We start from the raw sequence: 24,667 nt of genomic DNA, 5'->3' as shown, positions 1-24,667 counted from the left end.
CATTCCCATCCGCTTTCTAGTGCCTGGGGCCCTGCAGTAAGACCAATGCTGGCCCGGGCCTTGAAGAGGTTATTGGACCTCCCATCCCTATGTATTTCAGAATAAAAACTATTAAGCCATCCAGAACAAACAAACAAAAATATAAGGAAATCCAGCTAAATTCTGATTTTTCCCACAATGAATACTTTGAATGTTATTGGACAGTCTCTCAAATAGAGTCTTCCTCTTCTGTGTTGCCCTTTTCTTGCTTGTATCCTAAGAATGTGCTCGGTCTACCGATGGGTAGTCCAGCACCGGATCCCAGATATCAATGTGGAGGAGCTTTTGTATATGGGTGCGCAGGAGTCCTCTCTTCTCTACTTAGTGTCTGGGTCCCACGTTTTCAGATAGGGTGGTGCTTGTCTGAACTTGAGCCTGAGGCCCTCCTCAAAACATGTAGGCACCAATTTGCAGGATCTTTTGACTTTACACTTCCCTTGTTTGCTCTTCGTGAAAAGCTGGACTCTCCATCTCACTGCAGTCTCTCTGCCATCACTGCCATATCAGTCAGCTTTGCTACAGTACCAACCAATTCAAAAACTCTGGGACTTTCAGCAAACCTTTGTTTTTCACTCATATTCCCTGCTGTGCTCTCCTCCCTGTATCTTCCCCTTCTGCAACTGAGGTTGAAGCAGCATCCGCTCTTCATGGCATTCTCATGGCAGAAGGAAGGGTGTGAAGAGTTTCTGTTTGGACAAGATGTGTATCACGTGTGCTCATGATCCATTGATTAAAGTAAGTCACAAGGCCCTGCCAACATTCTTTTCAGGCATTCATCCCAGATTGCAGCTTTCAGAGGTGACATGGCATGGGCAGCAGATGGGTGTGGGAGGCTCAGAATGCTGGGGGATGACCCTAGCGATGATGTCAGTCCTGCTGTCCACAGAAGGGCTCTGCAGGGTGGCCTCACCTTTAACAAGATGCTCTCCAGTGTCCCACCACCTGGATATCCATCCTCCTTCTGATGCCCAGTGTATTGGCCTGCTTGACCTTCCCTAATAGAATACCACAGACTGGGTGGCTTAAACAACAGAAATTTATTTTTTCATAGTTCTAGAGGCTGCAAAGTTCAAAATCAAGGTGTTGGTAGTGTTGGTTTCTATTGAGGACTCTCTTCCTGGCTTGCAGATGGCTGCCTTCTTGCTTTGTCCTCACATGGCCTTTCATCTGTGTGCGTGTCCTCCTGGTGTCTCTTCCTCTTCTTAAAAGGACACCAGTCCTATGGATTAGATCCTACCTTATGACCTCATTTAACCTTAATTACTTCCTTAAAGGCCCCACCTCCAAATACAGTCACATTGGGGATTAGGGCTTTAATGCACAAATTCTGGGGGACACAATTCAGTCTGTAACACCCAGTATCCTTGGGATAAGGCAACTTTCACACACATAATCTAATTTCGTTTTCTCAACAAGCCTGTGAGGAAGTTATCAGATGATCATTTCCACTTTACAGATAAGGAAGAAGAAGTAACTTGTTAGTAAGTGGAAGATTCTGGACTGAGGCTGTTTTCTTTTATTCCAAACCACAAATTCTTTGAACTGTATAGTGGAGTTTTGGCCTTATGAACGTTGGAAATGAAATACTGTATGCTTATTGAATTAATAACTGTAAGGATTACATAATATATGGAAGATTGTTTACAAAATGTTAAGTACGGAAAATAGATCACAAAAATAAATGTGCTGTGGGTACCACCATGTAAAAACTATGGATAAAACTTTAAAAGGAACAGAAAAAATGAAGTACTTGACCTTCAGGGTGGTAGGGTTTTATTTCTTTTTTGTATTAAAGTTAGCTTAAGAAATACATTTTTAAATAACAGAATTTTAGCTCTTATCAAGGACGAGATTGGAAGTTGGTGGGAACAGGAGAACTGTGTGTCTGTTTGTCCCTAGCTTTTTGGGACCCAGAGACTTAGGCCCACTACCATACACCATAGTGTTTAACAGACTCCTTCACTGTGAAACCTCCTCCAGTTCCAGCTTCCTGGGCTGAACTGCTCTAATTCATTTGATGGGCAAGGCCCTGTGAGTTGAGAGGGCTAAAGTCAAATATAGTTTGGAAGAAGAGCAGCTACTACAGGGGCAGAGAGTTGAACTTGTGCCACGGTGAGGAAGAGAAGAAAATATCAGATGTGGCCAGAGATTTCCCCCCTCCACACACACACACATACACTGAGTCCAAGTAATAATAGAGGATCTGGGCCAGCAGGGGTTAAGGCAAAACAGGCAAGTGTAAATAGAAAATATATGTGTAATAGGAAGTCCAGAAGACATTCCAAGAGCTTTCTGCTTTTTGGATCCCCCCCACTTTTATTTTATTTTATTTATTTATTTATTTATTTTTTAAAGAAGATGTTGGGGGTAGGAGCTTTTATTTATTTATTTATTTATTTATTTATATTTGCTGTGTTGGGTCTTCGTTTCTGTGCGAGGGCTTTCTCTAGTTGTGGCAAGCGGGGGCCACTCTTCATCACGGTGCGCGGGCCTCTCACTATCGCGGCCTCTCTTGCTGCGGAGCACAGGCTCCAGACGCGCAGGCTCAGTAGCTGTGGCTCACGGGCCTAGTTGCTCCGCGGCATGTGGGATCCTCCCAGACCAGGGCTCGAACCCGTGTTCCCTGCATTAGCAGGCAGATTCTCAACCACTGCGCCACCAGGGAAACCCCCTCCCCTTTTATTTTTAGTTTTATTATTTTGGCCACGGCGTGCGGCATGCGGGATCTCAGTTCCTCTGCAGTGGAAGCACGGAGTCTTAACCACTGCACCGCCAGGGAAGTCCCCTTGGATCCCCTTCTAAAGACCCTCAGTGCCCCTTCTGTAGGCTGGCCTCTGGGAGCTCAGTCTGACAGTAGTTATGCTCGAAGACTCCTAGATGAAAATGTTGTTTTCAAGTGCATTTAGCATTCGTGTGATTTTATTACCAGAGAGTCCTCCCTTTTCTTTTATCCTGGAACAAAGTAATCTGTCTCTTAAAATTATGTTTATTGTGTAAGCAGTTCCTGATAAAGTGTGCCTTGGTTATTCGTCCTCTTGATTAACAAAGGTGTTTCAATTTATCACTCCCTAGATTAGTGTGCTGTCTTGTCTGAGATCAACATCCATCTTACCTATCACAATGGATATTTTTCTTCCAGTACCAGAGGTTGTTCCTCAGTAAGATCTCTTTATTTTAGGAGTTAATAGATTTGGATTGTAAAAATAGAGAAGAACTGAGACAGGCTGGGACCTGGGATCCTTTGCTGACAGAACTGTTCAACTAAACTAGTCCAGACATTTTATCAGTCCACTTGGGAGAAATAGGAATCATTTCCCAAATCCAATATGAGAAAATCTGTGTGTTTAACAAAGAAAAATTAGCGACCAATTCTTAACTAAAAGAAAAATTAGCGACCAATTCTTAACTAAAAGAAGCTCCCCCAGAAAGACATACTTCATCAAAGGATTCCTTTCATGGTAAGCTAGGTATTTGACATATGATTCAATTTACATAAAAGAAAATCTGTTTTCATGTATTTCACACACATCTCTGGCATAATATTGTATACACATTGCCCCATTATGTGAGGTAGAATGGTCCAGCCTAGGATTTGGTTTTTGCTTGCGACCACCTAGAGGGTTGGGATAAAGAGGATGGGAGGGAGACGTAAGAGGAAGGGGATATGGGGATATACGTATGCATATGGCTGATTCACTTTGTAATACAGCAGAAACTAACACAGCACTGTGAAGCAATTATACTCCAACAAAGATGTTAAAAAAAAAAGGTTGCCTTTTATGATGCCAAACTCAAAAATGTTAAGATTGTCACCCAAGCCTCCCTTAATAAAGGACTTTGTATTTTATTGACCATGGATTTATCTTGAATCTGTTTGTATTTTCATTTGTGCCATTTGGGGTATAATGAGTTGATAATGAGTTGTGTGATTCCCACTTGTATTCAGGTATATTCTTTTTTCTCTCCTTGACTCAGGGGTCACAAACTCAGATGTCTAACGTAAGAAGTCATTCCTGTGGTCTGGTGTCCCACCTGCAGAGAGCAGCTACTCTCAATTTCAGTCCCCATTGCCAAGTGGGAATTTGGGACCAGTGTGGCCAGGATGTTCAGATTTTTCACTAGAAGTCCCCAAACCTGAATTTTTAAACATTGTCGAGTCAATCAAAAATATAAAAAGACACCGTATAGAGCAAGTAGTCCCCAGTCCCCAGTAGGTATCCCATTTTATTTCTGGATGCCACATCTATGTTTCTGCACACTGCACGCTGTAGGTACTCAGTTTGTTTCTGTCTTAAGTATACCTCTTTTACATTTCATGCTTATCTCCTAGTTCCTGGGATTTGATGTATGAATCCATAGTCTCCAAATTGTGACAACTTTTTTTAATTATTATTATTTTTAACTTTTTTAAATTTTTTGCGGTACGCGGGCCTCTCACTGTTGTGGCGTCTCCCGTTGCGGAGCACAGGCTCCGGACGCGCAGGCTCAGCGGCCATGGCTCACGGGCCCAGCCGCGCCGCGGCATGTGGGATCCTCGCGGACCAGGGCACAAACCCGTGTCCCCTGCATCGGCAGGCAGACTCTCAACCACTGCGCCACCAGGGAAGCTCCTGTGACAACTTTTAATATATCATTCTTTCAGCTTTCATCTTCACACACTATAAAGACTATTTTAAATTATTCTGTAATGATGTAGAAACAGCTCCATGTGCTGCATTTTATTTACCTTGACTCAAGGCACAGTCATAGACACCAGTAAAATTATAAAGTCAGCCTTGTCGTCTGTTGTAATCAGCTGGTGTTCTTGAGGGTGAGTGGCAATGTCACAGTCACAGGCCAACTCTTCTTCCTTCTCTCTGCAGCCGGCGTTCCACCCAGCTGACAGCGTGCGTGGAACCCGCCACCACGGGCTGGTGGAGAGGCCGTCCCGGACCCGCTTCCACCCCCTCCACCGACGGTCTGGGGACAAGCCGGGACGACAAATATCCTTTTTCATTGTCTGAGGAGAGGATAAGTTTTGAAAGGTTTTCAGGATGTATCTTCCCTGTCATTCCCCTTTGGCCTCAAAATCTTCATTTTATCTGATGAACGGAGGCAATAAAAATAAGTGAGTTGGAAACCAGAAACATCTCTGCAGGTAAAAATTGGAAGGATCATTGTAGATGTTTACTTTATGAGAGTGTCAATAAAGTTCAGTTTAATGAAGTAACTGAACATAAACAACATGTAATTCAGCCCCACTGCAAGGCCTTCTCAGCATTTTCTTCAGAAATCAGCAAAGTCAGAATTAAACGTGACTTTGAACCAGGTTAGATAGATTTAATCTGTCTAGCTAAAACAAACAGACAGATAGGTGATTTGTTTTTATTTCTGTTGACCCACTGACCTGCTGCTAGAACTTACAGAAGAAATTTTCTATTATTTTCTATTTATGGAGTTTCAAACTCAATAGATGACAACTAAAATATAAAGCTGGTATTTAGGAAAATCGTACATAGTGATATTCACTCACACCAAATCCTATGCTATTAAGTAGGAAGAAAGAAAAGGAGATTGTGAATTCATCTGACAATTTTATATATGAGGCCAGAGTGAGGTGTGCTGCTGGGGGTCCAGCATTGTGCTCAGGGCTTTTGGAAACAGACCTGAGCTGGATTTTGTGGGAGGAGGGCCTGTGTTCTCACTTCACTCTTCTCACCCGCAGGGGTGGAGGAAGACGAGAAAGGCGGGGTAAGTCTTACTGCAGAGCTGGATTCCTGGCAGTGATGGTAGAGTTGGCTTCACCAGCCTAGAAACCAGGAAGTTGGGGGAGGGCACTTATGTTTACTGAGCACCTACCCATGCCAGACACTGTGCTGGGCAATTCATATGTCATTTAGTCCTCAATACTTACTGAGCAGTTTACTTTTTTTAACCCCCATTTTCCAATGAGGAAACTGAGTGTCAGAGTAACTTGCCCAAAATTCCACTGCTGAGGTTGGAGGGGCCCAGATTCAGCCCAGGTCAAGCTGACCCCCCAGCCTGAGCCCCTCCCTCACTACAGCACTCAGTGGTCCCCGGGACCATACTCAAGAGAGGCCCCTTGGGAGGAGTTTTGGTGGGGAGGGCATTGCACAGAGGAAACCACTGCTTCTCTTGCCCTTGGGCTTCCTGCAGTTTTCTGTCAATGTGAGGCGAGGGTAATGACTCCAATGAATGTTTACTTCTCCTCTCTTCCACTCCCAGGGACACACGACATTTGGTCCACTGAGATACGTTGACTTCTAATTTTGTATATTATGTGACCATTATCAGGGAAAATGAAGTTGATAACTGATTTTTCCAGTTTCTTTCTGGGAGGCGAGAATTCTACCATTTAACCACCCATACCCCTCAAATTCCTTTCTGGAGTGTGTAATAACTTTTACATAGAATGCAAAAGGAAAGGAGAATTCAGGCAGTACTTCAGCTAATTCACACATGTGCGGGTGGAGTAGTACATGGAACCATTGTCTAAATTGCTTGGAATTTTCAAGTAAAAGAGTGTTTCTTTGCTTGATGTAACTAACATTATATCTTGTTCTAATTTCTCAATTCCCTCTTTCCCTTGTAAGTGTTCTCTCTAAATATTATAATATATATAGATATATTTATAGCTATCTCAAATCCTTTTTGCAGCAAGTATAGTCTAAATATATGCATATACTCACAGCTTTTTAAACGAGAGGACTATCTAGAAGAGGAGGAGATTGAAGAAAAGCAACAGAGAAAAATGTTCATTCACTTAACAACAGTTAGTGTTAGGCACCATTTAGACACTATAGATATCATGGGAAACGTAACTTAGTCCTTGCCCTCAAGTTGCTTGTAGTTCAGTGGGAGAGGCAGCTGGGCAAGCAAATGGTGTCAGCATAGTGTGGCAAGCTGCAGGTGATGCAGCTTAGGGGCTGTGCAAGCTCAGAGGATCACAGCCTGCACCAGTGTTGGGGAGATGGAGAAGGCATCCCAGAGGAAAATCTGAGGCTTGAAGGATAGGTAACAAGTGAGGGGATAGCATGTTTATTTATTTAACAGGTATTCACAGAGTCCCTTCACTGTACAAGGTACTGTTCTAAGCACTGGGGACTCAGAGGTGAATGAGACAGACGTGTCCCTGCTTTCTTGAGTTTACAGTCCTGTGGGAGATGACAGACAACAAACAGGTTAAAAAGAAAAAAAGAAAAAATTATTAAAGGAAAATAACTTCAGGTGGTTGTGATATGCAGGGAGGGAGACAGCCGGGAGGAGATGTTTCAGGCGGAGGGAACAGCTTGTGCAAAGTGCCAGAGGGAAGACTTCACTGTGTGTTCAGGTGACTCTATCTCTTTTCAGGTAATAAGTCATAGGTTAGAACCTGACTGTGTATGCGGGTCAACTCATGAGGGCAGCAGCAAAGCAGATCAACTCCTAAGGGCAGGAGAAGCAAGAACCAAATAAATATACAGATGAATTAAAGTTGTTCATCAGACAGTACAAGTCTGATTCTTCACAGACCATGAGATGTCTCTCTGAAGCACCTAACGGGTGTCCTGGAACTGACATCTGCTGACTCAAAAGAGTTCTTTAGCATAGGCCTGCCCATGAATAAACAGCGAGTCTCTTTTGAAGAATCAAGGGACCTTGTGCTCCTAGTAAAATATAAAAGTGGGATGATTTTATGTCAAAGATATGAATATATTCAGGAGAAGATGGGGAACAGGGCTGCAATTCCATCTTCCCTTTCCTGGCCTGCATTTATTTGATTTTGCAATAATTTGCTTAAAATGGTTGCCTTTCTCACCCGTCTGTTACCTCCTTAATGAAGTTTTATTATTCGGAAGTATTAACACTGGTTTGAATCTTTGCCAGAACAAAGAGAAGAAGTGTATTCAGAATTTTCTCCTTCCAGCTGTTTCTTGGCTTGGGTGTTATTTTAGAACGCGCACACTGGCTTAGAGCAGGGTACAGTCCTGTGATCTCAAATGAACATTGTTAACAGTGTGGGCAGCCACAAGCAGCGGAGATCTGGCACAAGGGCATTCCTCCTGTGGTGGGCAGTGGGCGGCCATCGTCGCAGGGAAGGCTGGCACAGTGGGCTCTGGGCTCTGCTGTTGGCATGGGGGCTGCCACAAGCAGAGACCAGGGCACTGCCCGCCTGAGATCCGGCCCGGGGCTGCACTCAGGGCAGCAGAGAGGTGCTGCCTGGTCCCCAGCTGGGGGCCTGGGCCTGAGAACTTGGAGGAGAGGCTCTCCTACCTTCCTGCAGCTGCTCGTGACTTCAGCAGCCCTTCTCACTCCTCAAAGGCAGCAAACATGTATCCCAAACACCATCCTGTTGAATTTCTGAACTATTAACATAGATTTACAGCAAATATAATATTATCTCAGACCTGTGGGTAATACATTGAAGAAAAGGGGGACACACTGAAGAATCATAAGAAGCACCTTCCTCTAAAGGAGATGTGTTTTTAGGAAGAAAGAAAAACAAATGTTTAGAAATTTTCTGGTTTACATTCCCAACAAGGTTTGAGAGTATATTGTGTCCAGAAAACTAGAGTGAACAGTCATGAAGAGATTAAGGCCTGCCAAAGTTAGGAAAGGCTTTCCTCTTTGGAATATAGGCCTTGCTTTGATTCTTTTCATACAATGAGATGAAAATTTTAGGATGTCAGTTTATAGAACACTGTTTCTTTGAAATGCACTGCCTATTATATTTGAGAAATGTCGGGCTCTCTGTATCTTCTTGAAGCTTCACAGAAACCTGGCAGTTAAGAAACTTGTCTTTAATCCAGGGTTTCCAAAACTTACTTGATCATAAAACCCAGTTTTTACCTAACACCCATTAAGGATTTCCATCTCAGAGGATAAGTAAATGCTAGTTTTTAGAGTTTTAAGGGGAAAATAGTCAGACTTCAAAATCCCACATGCTGCCTATTTGTCACTTGCGTGCTGAAGTAAACAGGAAGACATTTTCATACACACGGGGACTCAAAAAAGATCTCACTCATGTACCTCCCTTCATGTTTGACTTTTAGATGTATTCTGGCAGGACATAGTTGAAGGTAAAAGGACAAGAGGAAGTTGAGTGATGGTGAAGACATGGTTGAGAAATTAGGAAGGAACCAAATTGTGGTCAGTTTTATATGTTAAATCTGACCCTGGCACTTGTCTTGGTGGGTGGGTTCTATTAACCCACCAGACCTGGAGTTCACTTACCTCACCAGCTGCATGGACCATCATGAACCTGCCCCACAGACTCTGTACCTGGAGGAACATGGAGTTGAAGAGGGCAAGAGAGAACATGGTTGCCCCCAGGCTGCTCAAGAAGGCAGTTCCTGAGCCCTGCCCCGGGTTCCCTTACCGCATGGGAACAGGAAGCCAAAAGAAGAACCTGGCTGTGCTCACCAGCCACGAGCAGGCAGCACAAGAAAGAGACAGGGTTGGACTTGTTTGGAGCTTCTGAGGCTCAGTGACCCCACCCACAGGGATATGGGCCAGCAGATGTCCAGTCATGTCAACAGAAGGGCTACTCCCCTTCCTTTGGGAAAGAGTGAGTGAGAACTTTCCCTCTAACGCTCCCCGAGCTGAGAAGGAGCAGGAGCCCCCCTGTCGATGGACTGAGGCAGGAGCACAAGAGGGGAAGGATTTTCCGCTACAGAACTGCAGGGACTTGGGGAGAGAGAACAGCCTGGGATGATGATATTTCCACCTGGAGCCCCTGGGTGGATGGCACCCTCCATTACATACGATGGACTCCTAACAAGATGAGCAGGCGAGAGGCAAGATGATGAGTGGGGTTTTAGGTAGAATTTGAGGCCCTTTTGGTGGAGAAGCTGAGTAGGCAGTTGGGAATTTGATCTTGAAGTTCATGAGAACTGTTGGGAACTGGAGGTATGGATTTCTGAGTTTCTGGACTCTGGATGATGGATGGAGCCAAAGGCATGGGTGGGACCGACCAAGGTGAGCATGGAAGGCAGGACACTCTTCCCAAAGTGGCTGTTCCGGGAGTCTCCAGCCTCTCGCCCTGCTCCCACTCTACATGGTGCCCATGATACTGAGACCCTTCTCCCCATCCTGTCCTTTTGAGAGCAGTGTAAGCAGATGTGGGCTGAGAGGCTGTGAGGCCACAGAAACCCTGGACCATCAGGGTTGAAGGCAGAAGAGGAGGAGCCAGAAAAGGAGTACACAGTATAATAAATAAAAAGACCCATTATAATGTGGGATTGTTTGGTTTTGGATTTTTTTTTTTTTTTAATGTGGACCATTTTTAAAGTCTTCATTGAATTTGCTACAATACTGCCTCCATTCCATGCTTTGGCTCCTTGGCCGCGAGGCATGTGGGATCCCAGCTCCCCAACCAGGGATCGAACCTGCACCCCCTGTGCCGGAAGGCAAAGTCTCAACCACTGGACCTCCAGGGAAGTCCCTGTGGGACTGTTTTTTGACTTAGGTTTAACTAACGTAGTACTGGGTGAGGAGCTGATCTGGCTTGTTAAAAACCCTGTCACCTCTGCTGCTGTTCTGTTTGTTTGCTGGCAACTAGCAAGCACTCTAGAAATGTTTGTTGAATTAAATGGTAAATTCAGGTTTACAAATAAGGGTATTTTTTCTGTCTTTAGGATGTTCTTTAGGACATATTAGTGTTGTAGAGTAATTAAAGCCATCTGAACAAAGTTTTCTGAAATCTTCAGAAGAACAAATAAACCTTTTCTAGGTTTTCTTCTGTTGAATTTAGCTGTAAGCTATCGACATTAGTGGTTCTCTTGGTGCCAACAATTGTTGGGTTTTCGAATATCCATTAAGTGAGATGTGAATGGTGAGAACTGGGAGAGCTCAGAGGTCACATCTTTTAACTTTTGATGCCTCAGCCTACTCATATTAAAATTTCAGGAATTTACTACATTTCCATGTTGTTAATATACATCAGAAAGGCTAAAATGCTGACTTACACCTCAACATTGAAATAATCGATGTTTGATCATTGCACTACTATTACACCACTGCATTCTAATTTGTATTACAGGTTCCAGATAAGTGGACTTAAGGACTTTAACGGTGGCAGTGTCCTGAGGGAAGTGGTAAACTTCTGCTTCTGATTTATCTTTTCTGGACAGAGATTCATCAAACTCTGTAGGAAAGAGAAAGGCTCAATGCCTTCTCCCTAATGGCTCTGCCAACTGAGATACTGATGTGCTTCCTCTCAGAGGGCCTTCTTATTTCTTTATCACCTTTTCCTCTCTGTCTCCTTCTGCAGTCTATTCTCATCTGTACTTTGCATACATTAAGCCTAATATTTGGTGTTGAAGAAGCCTCTGGTTTCTCTTTTGAAAATATCTCTGTTTTATTGCCTTGACTAAGATTCAGATTAAGAAAGAAGGTAACTAGACATGACAAAACTAATACACAGGAAGTGAACCTTGTGATCTTAATGCTTCTGGCAAAGGAAGTATTTCATGAAGAGTTCATTAGTGCCCATGTTTTACTAATGCCGGATTCTGTCTGTAGGATAGGGTCCTTCTCCACTGGCTCCCATTTCCTCCTGAGCCCTAGCTGATGATGGCTTCTTTTATACAGAATCATTGAAGATTTTTTAGCAGGAGAATAATATGATTTTAAAATGTTTTAAGAAGGCTATTCTATATGTATAATTAACTAAATTAACCAAAACGGCTCTACGGTGCTCAGCATGTATACTGTAGCATCACATTTGTTTTTCCATATTTCCATTTCACCTAGAATATGTTCTAAGGCAGGCTAGACCCAGTGAAGAATACAGAAATTTTAAAACGGGGCCCCTGACAGCCCAAGAAAGTTCACATTTCTCCACAAACCTAATGCCGCTCTCTTTTAGTTATAAGAAACAGAAACCCTCAACTTGGAAAAAAGGAAATTTATTGGCTTATGTCACTAGAAGCCCAAGGGACTAGATCCAGGCGTTTGTACAATAGCACCGAGATTCGGTATCTGTGAGGTGCTACCTCTGAATTGACTTCCAGGGAGAGAAACCCAGGTCCACGTGGTCCTCGGGCTCACCACCTCAGCTGGAGGCACTCCTTTTCCCCCTTGTTTGTATCATGAGCCCATCCTTGAACCAGTCACAGGGGGATAAGTTACCTTGACTGGAAATACTGGGTCTGTGTACATTTTGTGGGGCAGGCAGGCCCACACAGAATGACAGCCTTACCAGGTTTCGGGTCGGGGTGGAATCAATTCTTGAAAGTAAAAGATGTTGGGCAGGCAGAGAAAAAATAAGAAACACCCCATGTGAATCATGCAAAGATGGCACTGGTTAGAAGATAGAATAGATTTTTCCAGAGGAAGTTGATAAGACAAAGCATGGAGGAAGAGATGTCGGGTGTAGAGATAAAGATAAGAACCAAAAAAAGTTGTTGAACTCCCCAGGATTCCAGCCTCTTAGTTCTGCTTCAACTTTCCATTCATTATATTTTTCCTTTATTGAAAATTCTACTTTGATGGTAGTACATTTGGAGCTAATTACGCCTCGCAGCCCCTGGATGAGAGTTGGCCAAGGTAAGCAAGCCTTATTTTCAAAGATACGATGGGCATGTGCTATTTTTGGATGGTTTCGCTTTATTGTATCCACCTTGAATGTTGTTTTAGAAATTTCTAATCTAAAGCACAGACTCTTGTTTTCTCTTATAAAACCTGTCTTTCCATGTATAATCATAGACTTATATGAAAGTCTAAAATTAAGTTATTTAAATCAATCTAGATCTTCATTTTAAAGACCAAATAGAAACACATTTGGAATACAATTACAAACATAATACTCTGATTTTGTATTCTTATATTTGAATATATAATGTGTCTTGGTAAGCTACTGAATAAGGCTTTAGTAAGCTTCTAAAACTAATTTGCATAGTGGATTTGACCTAGGGTCTCTGAGTATTTTCGTATATAGAGAATATATACCAAAAAGTTGAGTGTTTTTCAATACTGAGGATGACAGAATATAAAATTAACTGAAAAGATTGTTACATCCGGTAGATGCATGGTATCATTTTCAGATCACCTAGTCAGATTTAAGAGACATTTGAAATGTACGTATTGAGAAAATTTAGCTCTCTGGGTTGAGATCTATTCTCCATCCATTCTCGGGGCAAACACTGGCAACACTTACTGTGGATAATGTAGTCAGGACCTGGAAAAGGTCGATATGAAGATGGGTGACAGCTGGCCCCTACCTCAAGTAGGTTTTCAGCAGCGCTTAAGACTCTTGGGATCCACGGTTGTAGGACAAGCACAATATTTTATTTTAAATCATAAAAGGATACCTCCAAATTGAGATTTTAAAAATTTGTATTCAAGAAAAGTTGTCCTAGGCTTTCCAGAGCGCAAGGATTAGTCAGATTCATAGTTTCATAAACTGGGCTACTGTAACAGTTACATTCCTCTTCATGGGCGTCTGTGTGGGGTTGCAGCATTTCTGCTTCCAGTCCGGCCAGGCACCCGCACGCACACACTCCACGCACTCGGGGTATGTGACGAGGGGTAGTTTTTCACACATCTGGAGTAAGACCTCACATCCCCAGAGAGGAAATGGTCATAGATTTGAAACATTTCAAAAGGCATTCAAAGGTGCTTGTTTGACCTTTAAAAAAAACAAACAAAACAAAACCCTTGTTATGTGCCCAGCTATCTCATTTGCTCCTCCTGTTCCCATGGATTTGTGATAGTTTTTATCATGGAAATCAGAAATCACAGGAACTGGAGAGGTCAGCCGTGCAGCTGGGTTAATAGAGGAGCCAGTTCTCAAACCCAGGCCGGAGGTTCTCCTTTGCTCCCCGTGGATTGAACTTCTTTTTCTTTTTATGCTATTCTGGTTTTTAAAGGCAGCAACCTCCTTGGAAGGAAGAGAAGCACCCTGGGTTCAGGCTAACATCTGCACTTAACAGGTACATGGCTTGTTTTCTAGTAGAAATAAACTTTAAGCCAGTCACCTTGATTGTCCTGATGTTTTCTAATATATCATCCATTTGCCAGAGTACGTTTATATCAGTTGTGTTTATGTGAAGTGTTTTAAAAAAAAAAAAAGGAACCCAAATCTCCCACCAGGTAGTGAACGTCTGCTCAGGACACTACAGCAGTGTGAGAACATGAGGTCTGAGTGGATAACAGGGTCTGCCTCTCTTACTCTGTGACCTTGAGCAAGTTATGTAGCTTCCCTATGCCTCAGTTTACTCATCTGGAAAAGGGAGGTAACAGTACCAATATCAAGGGGTGGTTGTGAGGATTAAATAAGATACATAATGAACTTGGGAATTGTAAGTATTCAATATACATTAGCTATTAAATGATCACTTTGAGCTGGACCCCAGTGGTAAGTGTTCTACATGGGTCATTTTTTTCGATCCTGATAACATTCTACAAGAATGAGTAGTGTTTTCTGTTCTGAGAGGTTATAAACGACTTGTCCAAGGCAACTTAGCTAATTTGTGATGGAACTGGGATTAAAAAAAAAAAAATTAGTGCAAAATTTTAACATATACAAAAAAGAGTTGGAAAGGAAAATAGTTATGAGAATTCCGTGTCCCCATCCTTCAGCTTCTATTTCTACCCTGCCGTCCCCCACACCCCCATCCCACCACTGGCCAGATAAAGTATTTCACCTATAAATATATCTAACAGTATAAGCCTGATAGGAACCTTTTTTAAAAAAACATAACCACAATGCCATTATTACACTTAACAAAGTTAACAGTAATTTCTAACACTATTTAATACCCAGTCTGTATTCAGATTTTCCCGGTTGTCTCTCTGCATTTGATTGATATTCTCCTGAGTCTTTTTGAATTTGTAAAGGAGCTAGAATCTGAACCCAGGGCTCTCCAATCCCAGAGTCCACACTCTTCCTGTTTTTCATGCAGGTTCTGAACCGCCTCTCCCTTGTCTGAACACAACACAGCCATGGTGCACAGTCAAGCCACATGGCTTGGTGGCCACAGGAGGCCATCACCTGGAACAGCCCACAAAGAAGCATTTTAGATTAATTTCAAGTCTCTCACAAGTTCTTTTTATGGCAGACAGTTTGACCCTTGGATGAGATAAGTAAATAATATCTCTTGGAGTCGAAGCTAAATATAAATTGGAGCTGTCTGGGAGAATTCCAGAAACTTGCTATAGTTCAACGGTTCCCAAAATGTTTGTCTTAAGACTCCTTTGCAATCTTAAAAGCCATTGAGGCCCTCAAACAGTGTTTGTTTGTGTGAGTATATTTGTTTGTATTTCGCTATTGATATTGGAAATTAAATTGAGAGATTTATAGAAGATACTTATTAATGCATTTTAAAATAAAATAACAATAATAAACTCATTACTTGTCAATAAATATCTTTTTTTAAGAAGCACAGTTATATTTTCTGAAGCAAAAAAAAATTTACTGAGAAGAGTGGCATTGTTGTACCTTTTACAAATCTCTTGAAGATAGCTCGATTCTCTGCTTGTGCATTCAGCCTGCGGTGACATCACAGGTCACAAGGCTGCTGGAAAACTACTGTGCTCATGAGAGAGTGAGAGTGAAAGGGCAAAGGACACATTAGGGTTATTTTGAAAGTTGTCTCAACCTTGCATTCTCCCTGGAAGGGTTTGAGAGTCACTGCTATAGGTGATCCTTTGTATAGGAGGAGTTATTCTCAGATGGGGAAAAGCTAGTGCAGCCACAGAGAATATACTGATCACAGCGATCTTCTGAGTTGTGAGGAAAACTGAGAAGTTTCTTAGAGGAAGCCGTGAATCCAGGGTCTGCCTTGCTGAACCAGATCATTATGCCATTAGCTTCAAAGGAAAAGATCATACAAGTACAAATTACAGTCTTTTGGGTGTGGGCCATCCTCAGAGGCTGTTACTGATCTAAGGGACTTCAGGTAGGTCCAGACCCCTCATTTTATGGATGATTGCAAATCTGTTATTCTTGCCTTCTTTCCTGTTGGTAATTTTCAGCAAAGAACATTGCATTTTCACTAAGGAAAAATGGATTTTCAGCCAGACTCTCTCCTCCCCCCATTAGGACCAATTCTGACTCTGCTCTTCACACGAGTGCTCTGAGCACCAAGCCCCAGGACCCCTATGGAGGAGGGGGCCAGTCGGCCTGGCCTGCCTCATACATGGGTAAGACATGCAGGCCCGATGCTAACAGCATCTGTGCCTTCTCATTCTGTCCTATGGGAACCGGGAGAGAGAAAAGCTTAAACCGTGAGTGCATTTCCCCGATTCGTGGTCCTCAGGGAAAAACTCCTGGCAGGGGAGTTGTGTGTGTGCTCATGATGAAATAAGAATGGAGCTTCTCTCCTGCCTCTTCCTCTGCAAATTCTCTCTTCTTGGCATCTCTTGACCTTCCAGCTTCCTCTACTCCACACTCTTCCACTTTCAGGCCCTCATCATTTTTATAGGGACTCATAACAACTTGCTAACTGGTCTCCTTATTTCCAGTCTTACATCTTCCCAATCCAGTTTTATGTTGGGTTCTCTGAAAGTCCTTTTTTCCCATCCAGAATCTGGACAAACTGAGAAATAAAAGTAGAAGTGACGGGTGGAGGTAAATACCACCTTTCTTCCTGACAAGAGGAAGTGACTTCTCTCTGTGGGTCCATGGCTGTTGAGACTGAACCCCAGAGGGAGACTGACTCCCCCAGTGGCCGGCAGCACTGGCCCAGAGCACCCCCTGCCCCTGCCCCCGGCAGGAGCACCGAGGTCAGACTGCAGGGCAGAGCCAGCAGGGAGGCTGCTCTCCGAGGGAAGGCTCGCCCCTGGCCAGGAGGAGCGGGAGCCAGAGTGGGGGCGGCACCCCCGCTCACTTGTTCCTCTCTTTGCTGCAGGTCATGGTTCCACTTCCCTGGGTGAGTAAAGGAGTGGAGAGAGACCGGGGGGGCCAGGGGTGGGGAAAAGATTCATGCTGTCTGTTTCAGAGTGAACCCACATCTGATCATACTCCTCTCCTGCTTAAAATCTCAGTGCCACCCCTCACCTCCCAGAGAGAGTCCAAATCTCTCAGTTTGGAATGACGCGAACTCCAGGATCTGGCCCTTGCCCACCTCTGTCCCTTCTCTCCTCACTCACCAGCTCCTCCCCCCAAGTGGGTGAACTACTTCAGTTTCTGTTAATGTTCCATCCTCTTCCCATCTCCTCCTCTCTTAACTTACTCCTGGCTCACCTGACCAGGGCCTTCAGCTTTGTCCCCACGTCTGTGGAGCCATCCTTGACCTTCCTCCCTTTGCCAGCCCAGAACTCCCCATGTCCTTCTAACATCCCAAAGCTCCTACCTATAGATGGCTATCTTGGCACCTGTGTCCCTTGACTGCCTTTCTCGTGGATGTGCTTCTCTCCTTCTGCTCCCAGGAGATTTTTACAGTCAGCATCTTATGGTCTTACCTTGCGCACAGTGCCTGGCACAGAGGAGTCCTCAGTGACGGAGAGTGTGGAGAAATTGCTCAGTGGCTTATGCATACAGAGCACACTCTAGTTGCTGAATCTGACCTGCACGTGAACCAAGTCTGGTTCACTAAGACACAGACCAAGCCTGCCTTTCTGGGGCTTATAATCTAGTAGGAACAGTGGTCCTGACCTATCCATTCCTTATGCACATTGACTCTTGTCCATAAATAGGGCTTGTGTTTGGTCTTGAAGTGGGAATAAATAAATCTTTGGCCAAGATAATGCTAGCTTTTCTAGTTTACTTTTTAGGTAGTTTAAACCCTAAATAGTCTCTTTTCCTTCTGAGGAGAATATTCCAGGTCTTATTTCCTTGCATATAGTAGGAATGGGATTTAATAATTCCTGTATTGTTGTAATAATGCTGCATTTGTTCCCTTGGTGAAATTCAGAGATGCTGCATTAACGCGAACAGTTTGTCAAGTATGAACTCTTATAGAATTGGTTAGGGCTGTCTAGCTGTGTTTCCACACATGGGAATATGAGAGTAAAGCTGGCAGTTATGTTAGAATTGGATATGGGTCCACTGCTCACCACTTAGAGAGGTAGGATATACGGAAAGATGGAGTAGTTTAGCTTCCATATAGGTAGGGTTATAGGTAGACTATAGGCACGTATAAACCTAAACAAGGTGCAGCAAGCGCTTAGTCTCCCCGGATTGGGAGGGAACCAGACTGATAGGCTTTAACCTGGAACCCCCCCAAAAGAGCTACATTTCTACCATTCCTTCATTCGTGTCACCCTCTGTTTAAAGTTTATGCTTCTCTAGAAAGGGCCAAAGGCCTAGAGAGAGCAAGGAAATCATAGGTAACAAGATCTTGAGGCCTGCATGCAGAGAGAAAAAAAAAAAAAAACTAACTAAAGAAAGTGATTAATTGAGTGAAGTATTTATGCCAAGAGTGATGTAGCCTCTGAGGGAAGAGGTGAGAAATGTCAGAAGATGTGAGTGAGGATGAATAAGAAAAGCAGAAGAATGTCAGTGTTGATCCTAGTAGACAGAGCAATACAAAAAGCAGAAAGAAAGAAATCCTGGAGCAGAATTCCTGGGTCACTCCTTTTCACATCAGCAGTTAGAAACCGTTGGGCCCCAATATCTCTCAACCGTGGAAGGTGGGCCGACCTCCAGCTTGAATGTCTGAACTGTGTGCCTGCTTCTGCAAAGTTGCCTTGCAAGTATAGCAGAACTCAGAAACACATCCAAATATGGATGTGTTTACATGGGAAAGCCAGTGTGTTTAAAATATTATTCAAGTCTCCAAGGATAGGAATTATTTCTGGAGAATTATATTTGTTGTTGGGAGCTATTTTAAATAGTTTCATGTACTTTCCCCCCGTCATTCATTAAAGTTTTTCGTTTTCTTTCCTTTTGGACTTTAAAAATATCGACTAGCTTTCCTAAAGGTATTTCTTATTATAGGACCAACCAAATAAAGTAAAGATTTAAAAACTGATGGGAAAATATAATTGAAGCCCAGAATTAGGCTCCATAGCAGAAGCAATAACTGCTCTTTCCCTGGGAATCTTTCCTGAGCATAATGATGTAACCTCAGTTAATGTTCGCATTATTTATTTATTTTTTTTAATGAGCAGATGATAAGGGAGCATCTGCTCACAGCTTAACTGCATAAACAATAAACTGTGATACATTCATGAGCAGAGGTTTGTGTCCCAGGAAAACAAAGCCATTAGACAGATAAGTAGTTAGTAATTTTCATAATGGTTATTGAGTTGCACGGCAATTAGGCATCCATGGTAAGCAGTTGATGTAAATGCTAGAAATAAACTTTTATACATCCAAACAAGATTTTTATAATTTCTCTCTTCTTGTTTAATTATCCTATCCAGAATTTATAAAGAGAAATATTGATCATTTCCCTGGCAGCATGTGCAGTTTAATTATCATTTCACAGGCACACACCCACACCCACACCCACACACCCCAAGGGCGTGAGGGCACTCTGTGACACTTGCCCTGTTGCCCTGTCCCATAGCCTAGGACTGTCCCTATCTCCCCTCCACTCCTCACCTGCGAGTGGAGGAGGGGCTGCAGTGGTCCATGACCTTTCAGGGGGCAGTCTAGAGCTACGGGCAGAAGAGGGCATGAGGGTTGTCGTCTTTGCACCCAGAGGGGTAGATGCTGAGTGTCACCAGCTTTGAGAACTACAGCCCTGAGCTCCTCCCCAGGGAAAGAGGCCTGCCTCCCACCTCAGTGACCTTGCCAGAGGCAACACCTTTGACCAACGCAGTTAACTTATTTTTTTAACATCTTTATTGGAGTATAATTGCTTTACAAGGGTGTGTTAGTTTCTGCTTTACAACAAAGTGAATCAGCTATACATATACATATGTTCCCATATCTCTTCCCTCTTGTGTCTCCCTCCCTCCCACCCTCCCTATCCCACCCCTCTAGGTGGTCACAAAGCACAGAGCTGATCTCCCTGTGCCATGCGGCTGCTTCCCACTAGCTATCTGTTTTACATTTGGTAGTGTATATATGTCCATGCCAGGCTCTCACTTCGTCCCAGCTTACCCTTCCCCCTCCCTGTATCCTCAAGTCCATTGTTTAGTAAGACTGTGTCTTTATTCCTGTCTTGCCCCTAGGTTCTTAGTGACCTTTTTTTTTTTTTTCTTAGATTCCATGTATATGTGTTAGCATATGGTATTTGTTTTTCTCTTTCAGACTTACTTCACTCTGTTTGACAGACTCTAGGTCCATCCACCTCACTACAAATAACTCAATTTCATTTAACGTTTAAAATGCAAGTAACCCTGAAAGAAACTTGACTCCCCAGATAGGAGGAAGAGGGGGATGGCAAAAGCATCCCAGATCTAAGGCAGGCAAGAGTGTCACCCAGATGACAAGAGGGCCCAGACTGGGGAGGCTGAAGCCAGAGGCTTCTTAAAGGACACACTCTGGTTAAGGGATCTACCCCCTGCCTCTGCCTCTATTCAGTAAATCAAGGCTGTGCTAGGAGTTATTTTAGATTCATCAGGCATGGGAGTGGGGAGTGGGGAGTGGGAACACAGTCTCCGTAACACTAGGTCAGCCCTCAGTGGCTCTGAGACTTCGAGGTTTCTTGGAACACAGGTGCAGCCTTGGTCATGGCTGTTCCATCCCCTGTGGAACTGATATGAGTTTCCTCTGTTTCTAGATATCCAGTCACAACGCGTTCCTTTTTATTTTTATCCCTTTATTTATAGTTGTATCATATGATATTTTTTACCCAGTAGTAAAAATCCAACCGTGGATATTTTGGTTATACATTAGCTTGATGCTAACATATCAGTTATTGCCACCACCATCCTTCTAGTTACCTAAACTCTAAACCAGGAGTTAGTTGTCTTTAATTACTCTCATTCCCATACCCCTCACACCCATTCAGTAGGCGGGTCGTGTTCGTTCTCCCTGCAGGGTATCTCAGATCTGCCGCCTCTTTTCTGTCCTCACTGACAATAAATACCCTACTTCTTTCCTTCTTGCCTGGACTATTACAGTGGTTTTTCCACTTGGTCTCCCTGCCTTTAGGCTTTCTCCTTTCAATCCATCTCACACTGCTGCAAGAACAATCTCTCTAAAGCTTAGCTATAATCATGTCACTTCTCTAACCAAAACCTTCTATTCCCTGCATCAAGCCAGATTACACAGACACCTACAATCCAGCCTCATCTCCCCGTCCTCCCATCCTGAGCTCCAGCCAAACTTCACCATTCTCTGCCCCTGCTGTACCCTCCCCATCTTCCTTCTCCTCCTGTCTTAACACTGGGGCATCCCCTTCATCCTGAGTGTCTAAACTCCTCCAGGTGAAGCAAGTTGGACATTCTGAAGGCACACAGGCCGGAGTTCTGCTTCAAACTTCCTAGCGTGTGATCTTGGGGTTGATAATAGCCCCTGCCTCATGGGGTTGCTGTGGGGATGACCTGAGATCATCCATGTAAGTGCCTGGCACATAATAAGAGAACGGTCACAGTGGCTCTTGTTATTATCATCCCCGTCATCATCCTTCAGTGGCTGACTCAGGTGCCACCTCCTCCACGAGGCTTTCTTTCTGTCCCAGTCTGAGAGGATATTATGTGGGGTGTCTGCTCCCCACTCAGGCAGTTAGTTCCACAAGGTAGCCATCAGTTGAGTCTGTTCCAGGGACAGGTCAGACTTACTACTTAAATGGAAAACTGGCCTTATTTCTTAAACCCAGAGCGATCGGTGCCTTAATGATAAAGAGATGCTTCAACATACTATACCAGATTGCTGTGTCAAACTTCGTTTTTTATCTGTAATAGAATTGTCACTTTTTAAGTGATCTGAATTGTCACGTTCCCAATATGAGGGTCCCAGGGAAACCAAACTATGAATCAGAAGCTTCTGCCCCTCCTTCTGATGTGCTGATTGTAGAGCCACACCTTTTGTCTCTCCGCACCTGTCTCCTAGTGTTCTGTTCACACTGCCTGTCTTTAGTAGGCGTGTTAGATCATGACTAAGCTACAGCCTAGTCCAGGTCTCACTAAGAAACCATCTGCAGTAAAGTCCTCTGAGCTGATTGTTTAAAATGTAGATTCCTGGGCCCATTCTCACAGCTTCTGAACCAAAATCTGTGCCGTTTGGGCCCATGAACTTGCATTTTAGCAAGCTTACCCAAATAGTCTTTATGTGCACTAAACAGAGTTTTAAATCACTAACTTGGATTCTGTTCTGTGGGCCTGAGAGAAATGCTGTCTTTATGAGCGTTCTTAATTTTTAATTTTAGTGCTTCTGGGGATTCTCAGCATTGCCCAGGCCCAGGGCGCCACTAAAATTTTACATCTTCTGCCTGTGTTACAGAATTTGCTTCCGTGTTCTATCTTCTCACCTACACTGTATCGTCTGGCCACACCTAGAAGTCAGTGCAGAAACTTACTTATGTTCAATGTATGGTTATTAGACATTTGGCTTAAGTTTTATAGACTAATCAGGTTAACTTATAGGTTAAGCTTATTCAGAAACTATTTAAACCTGAAGCAAGTTATATTTAAAGGCTTAAAACTTAAAAATTTGTCCTGATCTTAACTGAAAACTCATATGGTATATTTGATTGCTCCACAGAGAATGCTAACCTATTACATTCTTGGCACGATTCTTTGGTTTTAGCTTAGAGCAATAGGATATACTCTACTTGTCATCTGCGATATATTTTATAGATCAGAATTCCTTACAAGTCAAATTTTTAAAACTTTGTGAATAGCTATCATATATACTATTTAAATTGAGACTCCAGATAAGTTTCTTTTTTAAAAATATTATTTATTTATTTATTTTATTTTTGGCTGCGTCGGGGTGTGTTAGTTGTGGCATGCGGGATCTTCGTTGCGGCACGCAGGATTCAGAGCACGTAGGCCCTGTAGTTTGCAGCATGCAGTCTCTAGTTCTGGCTCCCGTGCACAGTAGCTGCGGCGCTCGGGCTTAGCTGCCCCACGGCATGTGAGATCTTAGTTCCCCGACCAGGGATCAAACCTGCGTCCCCTGCATTGGAAGGTGGATTCTTAACCACTGGACCACCAGGGAAGTCCCAAGTTTCTTTTTTAAATGACTGTTTGCAAGAAATATAAATAACAGTACACAGAATGGAACTTCCAGTTTGTTTATCTAGACACGCATGGTGAGTGTGAAACAGTGATGTAGACTTTTTTAGTTACCTTCCCTTCCCCTCACAATAAAGCATTTGGAAGAGAGTTTCGATCTATATACTTCTTTTCTTTGTGATTTGGTTAGAGGTTCTCAGACTTTGTACATTGTTCTTCTTTCAGGACAGAGGCAGTAAAAAATTTTAAGATGGAGATAATTTTTTTAAAAAGTAGATAGGCACCAACTTTAGACTTAAATTAGCTGTATCTATTTTAATTTTATTATAAATGCTAATGTACACTGATTTGACCATGAGTGTACCAAAATTGCCTTGGAATTTTCAAAATTCTATTTTGAATCAGAAAGACTTACTAATTCATGAATAAATAAAGGTGAAAGCACCACATAAAAGTGTTTTTTTTTTTCTCTTTCCCACTAGGTTTCTGTGATGGTGAGAACGACGTACATGGGGAAGGTATGAATTGATTTCACTTACTGTGCTGAGTGAGATACTGACTTTAGTATTCATAACCTTCTTTCAACATCTGAACTAGTTAATATTCATGTTTTCAGGACTTCCAAAAATGTTGGCAACTGCTGATTGGTTTACTTTTCTGAGATGCTCTATAAAATTAAGGCTAGCCATGATCAAGGCCACGAGAAAGGAAATGTGTGGTTAGATTACAAGGCTCCTCATCATCTGAGTCCCACAGTCCCACAGTCACAAGGTTGTTCAGGGAAGCAAAAGTTGTAATCACATGAAAATGTTAATAAATTGGCCACTTAAGCCGTAGTTGTTCCAGTATCCTTCCTTCCTCAGCTGTCTTTCTCTGCCTGTTTAGAAAGTTTTGTGAGTCAGTAATTGACAGATATAAATAATGTGAGGAAAATGCCAACTGATTGCAGAATGAAATTGGAAATCTTGCAGAAGATAATGAGTTTCATAAAGCTGATTAAAGTAATGTTGGAGGGCTTCCCTGGTGGCACAGTAGTTGGGAATCCACCTGCCAATGCAGGGGACACGGGTTCAAGCCCTGGTCCGGGAAGATCCCACATGCCACGGAGCAACTAAGCCTGTGCGCCACAACTACTGAGCCTGCGCTCTAGAGCCCGTGAACTACAACTACTGAGCCCACGTGCCACAACTACTGAAGCCCGCGTGCCTAGAGCCCGTGCTGCGCAATGAGAGAGGCCACTGCAATGAGAAGCCCATGCACCGCAACAAGGAGTAGCCCCTGCTCGCCGCAGCTAGAGAAAGCCCACGTGCAGCAACGAAGACCCAATGCAGCCAAAAATAAATAAATAAATAAAATTTTTTTAAAAAAAAAGTAATGTTGGAGATCTACTAAATGACTCTCGAAGCCATTGACAAATGAGGGTCTGACACAGTTCATTTATTCATTCAGTACCAGGCACTGTTTTCTTTTCCCTAAAATTTTATAATCTGGAATTTAATTTTCATAATCTAGAAGTGAACAACTAAATTAGGTTTATGTATCGCAGCGGTCAGGACTTGTGGGGAATATGATAAATGAGGAGCATCTTGCGCCAGAGGCACAATTCTGTTTCATCATCTAATATACTCAT

At 43.1% G+C, this 24,667-nt stretch overlaps 1 protein-coding gene across 6 annotated transcripts in view; it reads left to right on the top strand.

Annotated features, from left to right (window-relative positions):
* The window catches only part of CRTC3 (CREB regulated transcription coactivator 3), a 109,041-nt gene that overhangs the window by 62,002 nt on the left and 22,372 nt on the right, over window positions 1-24,667 (top strand). For 2 of the 6 annotated variants that reach the window (XM_067029947.1, XM_067029948.1), the window contains exons 3-8: window positions 4,902-5,021; window positions 12,506-12,567; window positions 13,890-13,952; window positions 16,064-16,164; window positions 16,872-16,892; window positions 23,520-23,555. In XM_067029947.1, the coding sequence (XP_066886048.1) occupies window positions 4,902-5,021; window positions 12,506-12,567; window positions 13,890-13,952; window positions 16,064-16,164; window positions 16,872-16,892; window positions 23,520-23,555 (403 nt within the window). The remainder of the gene's footprint in view (window positions 1-4,901; window positions 5,022-12,505; window positions 12,568-13,889; window positions 13,953-16,063; window positions 16,165-16,871; window positions 16,893-23,519; window positions 23,556-24,667) is intronic. The other 4 variants (XM_059057304.2, XM_059057303.2, XM_067029949.1 and 1 more) reach the window with 3 other exon arrangements.

This window comes from Kogia breviceps, chromosome 3 (genome assembly GCF_026419965.1).
Source record: "Kogia breviceps isolate mKogBre1 chromosome 3, mKogBre1 haplotype 1, whole genome shotgun sequence".
Taxonomy (NCBI): Eukaryota; Metazoa; Chordata; class Mammalia; order Artiodactyla; family Physeteridae; genus Kogia; species Kogia breviceps.
Note: the sequence above shows the minus strand (reverse complement) of the source record. Positions and strands in the feature narration are given on the sequence as shown.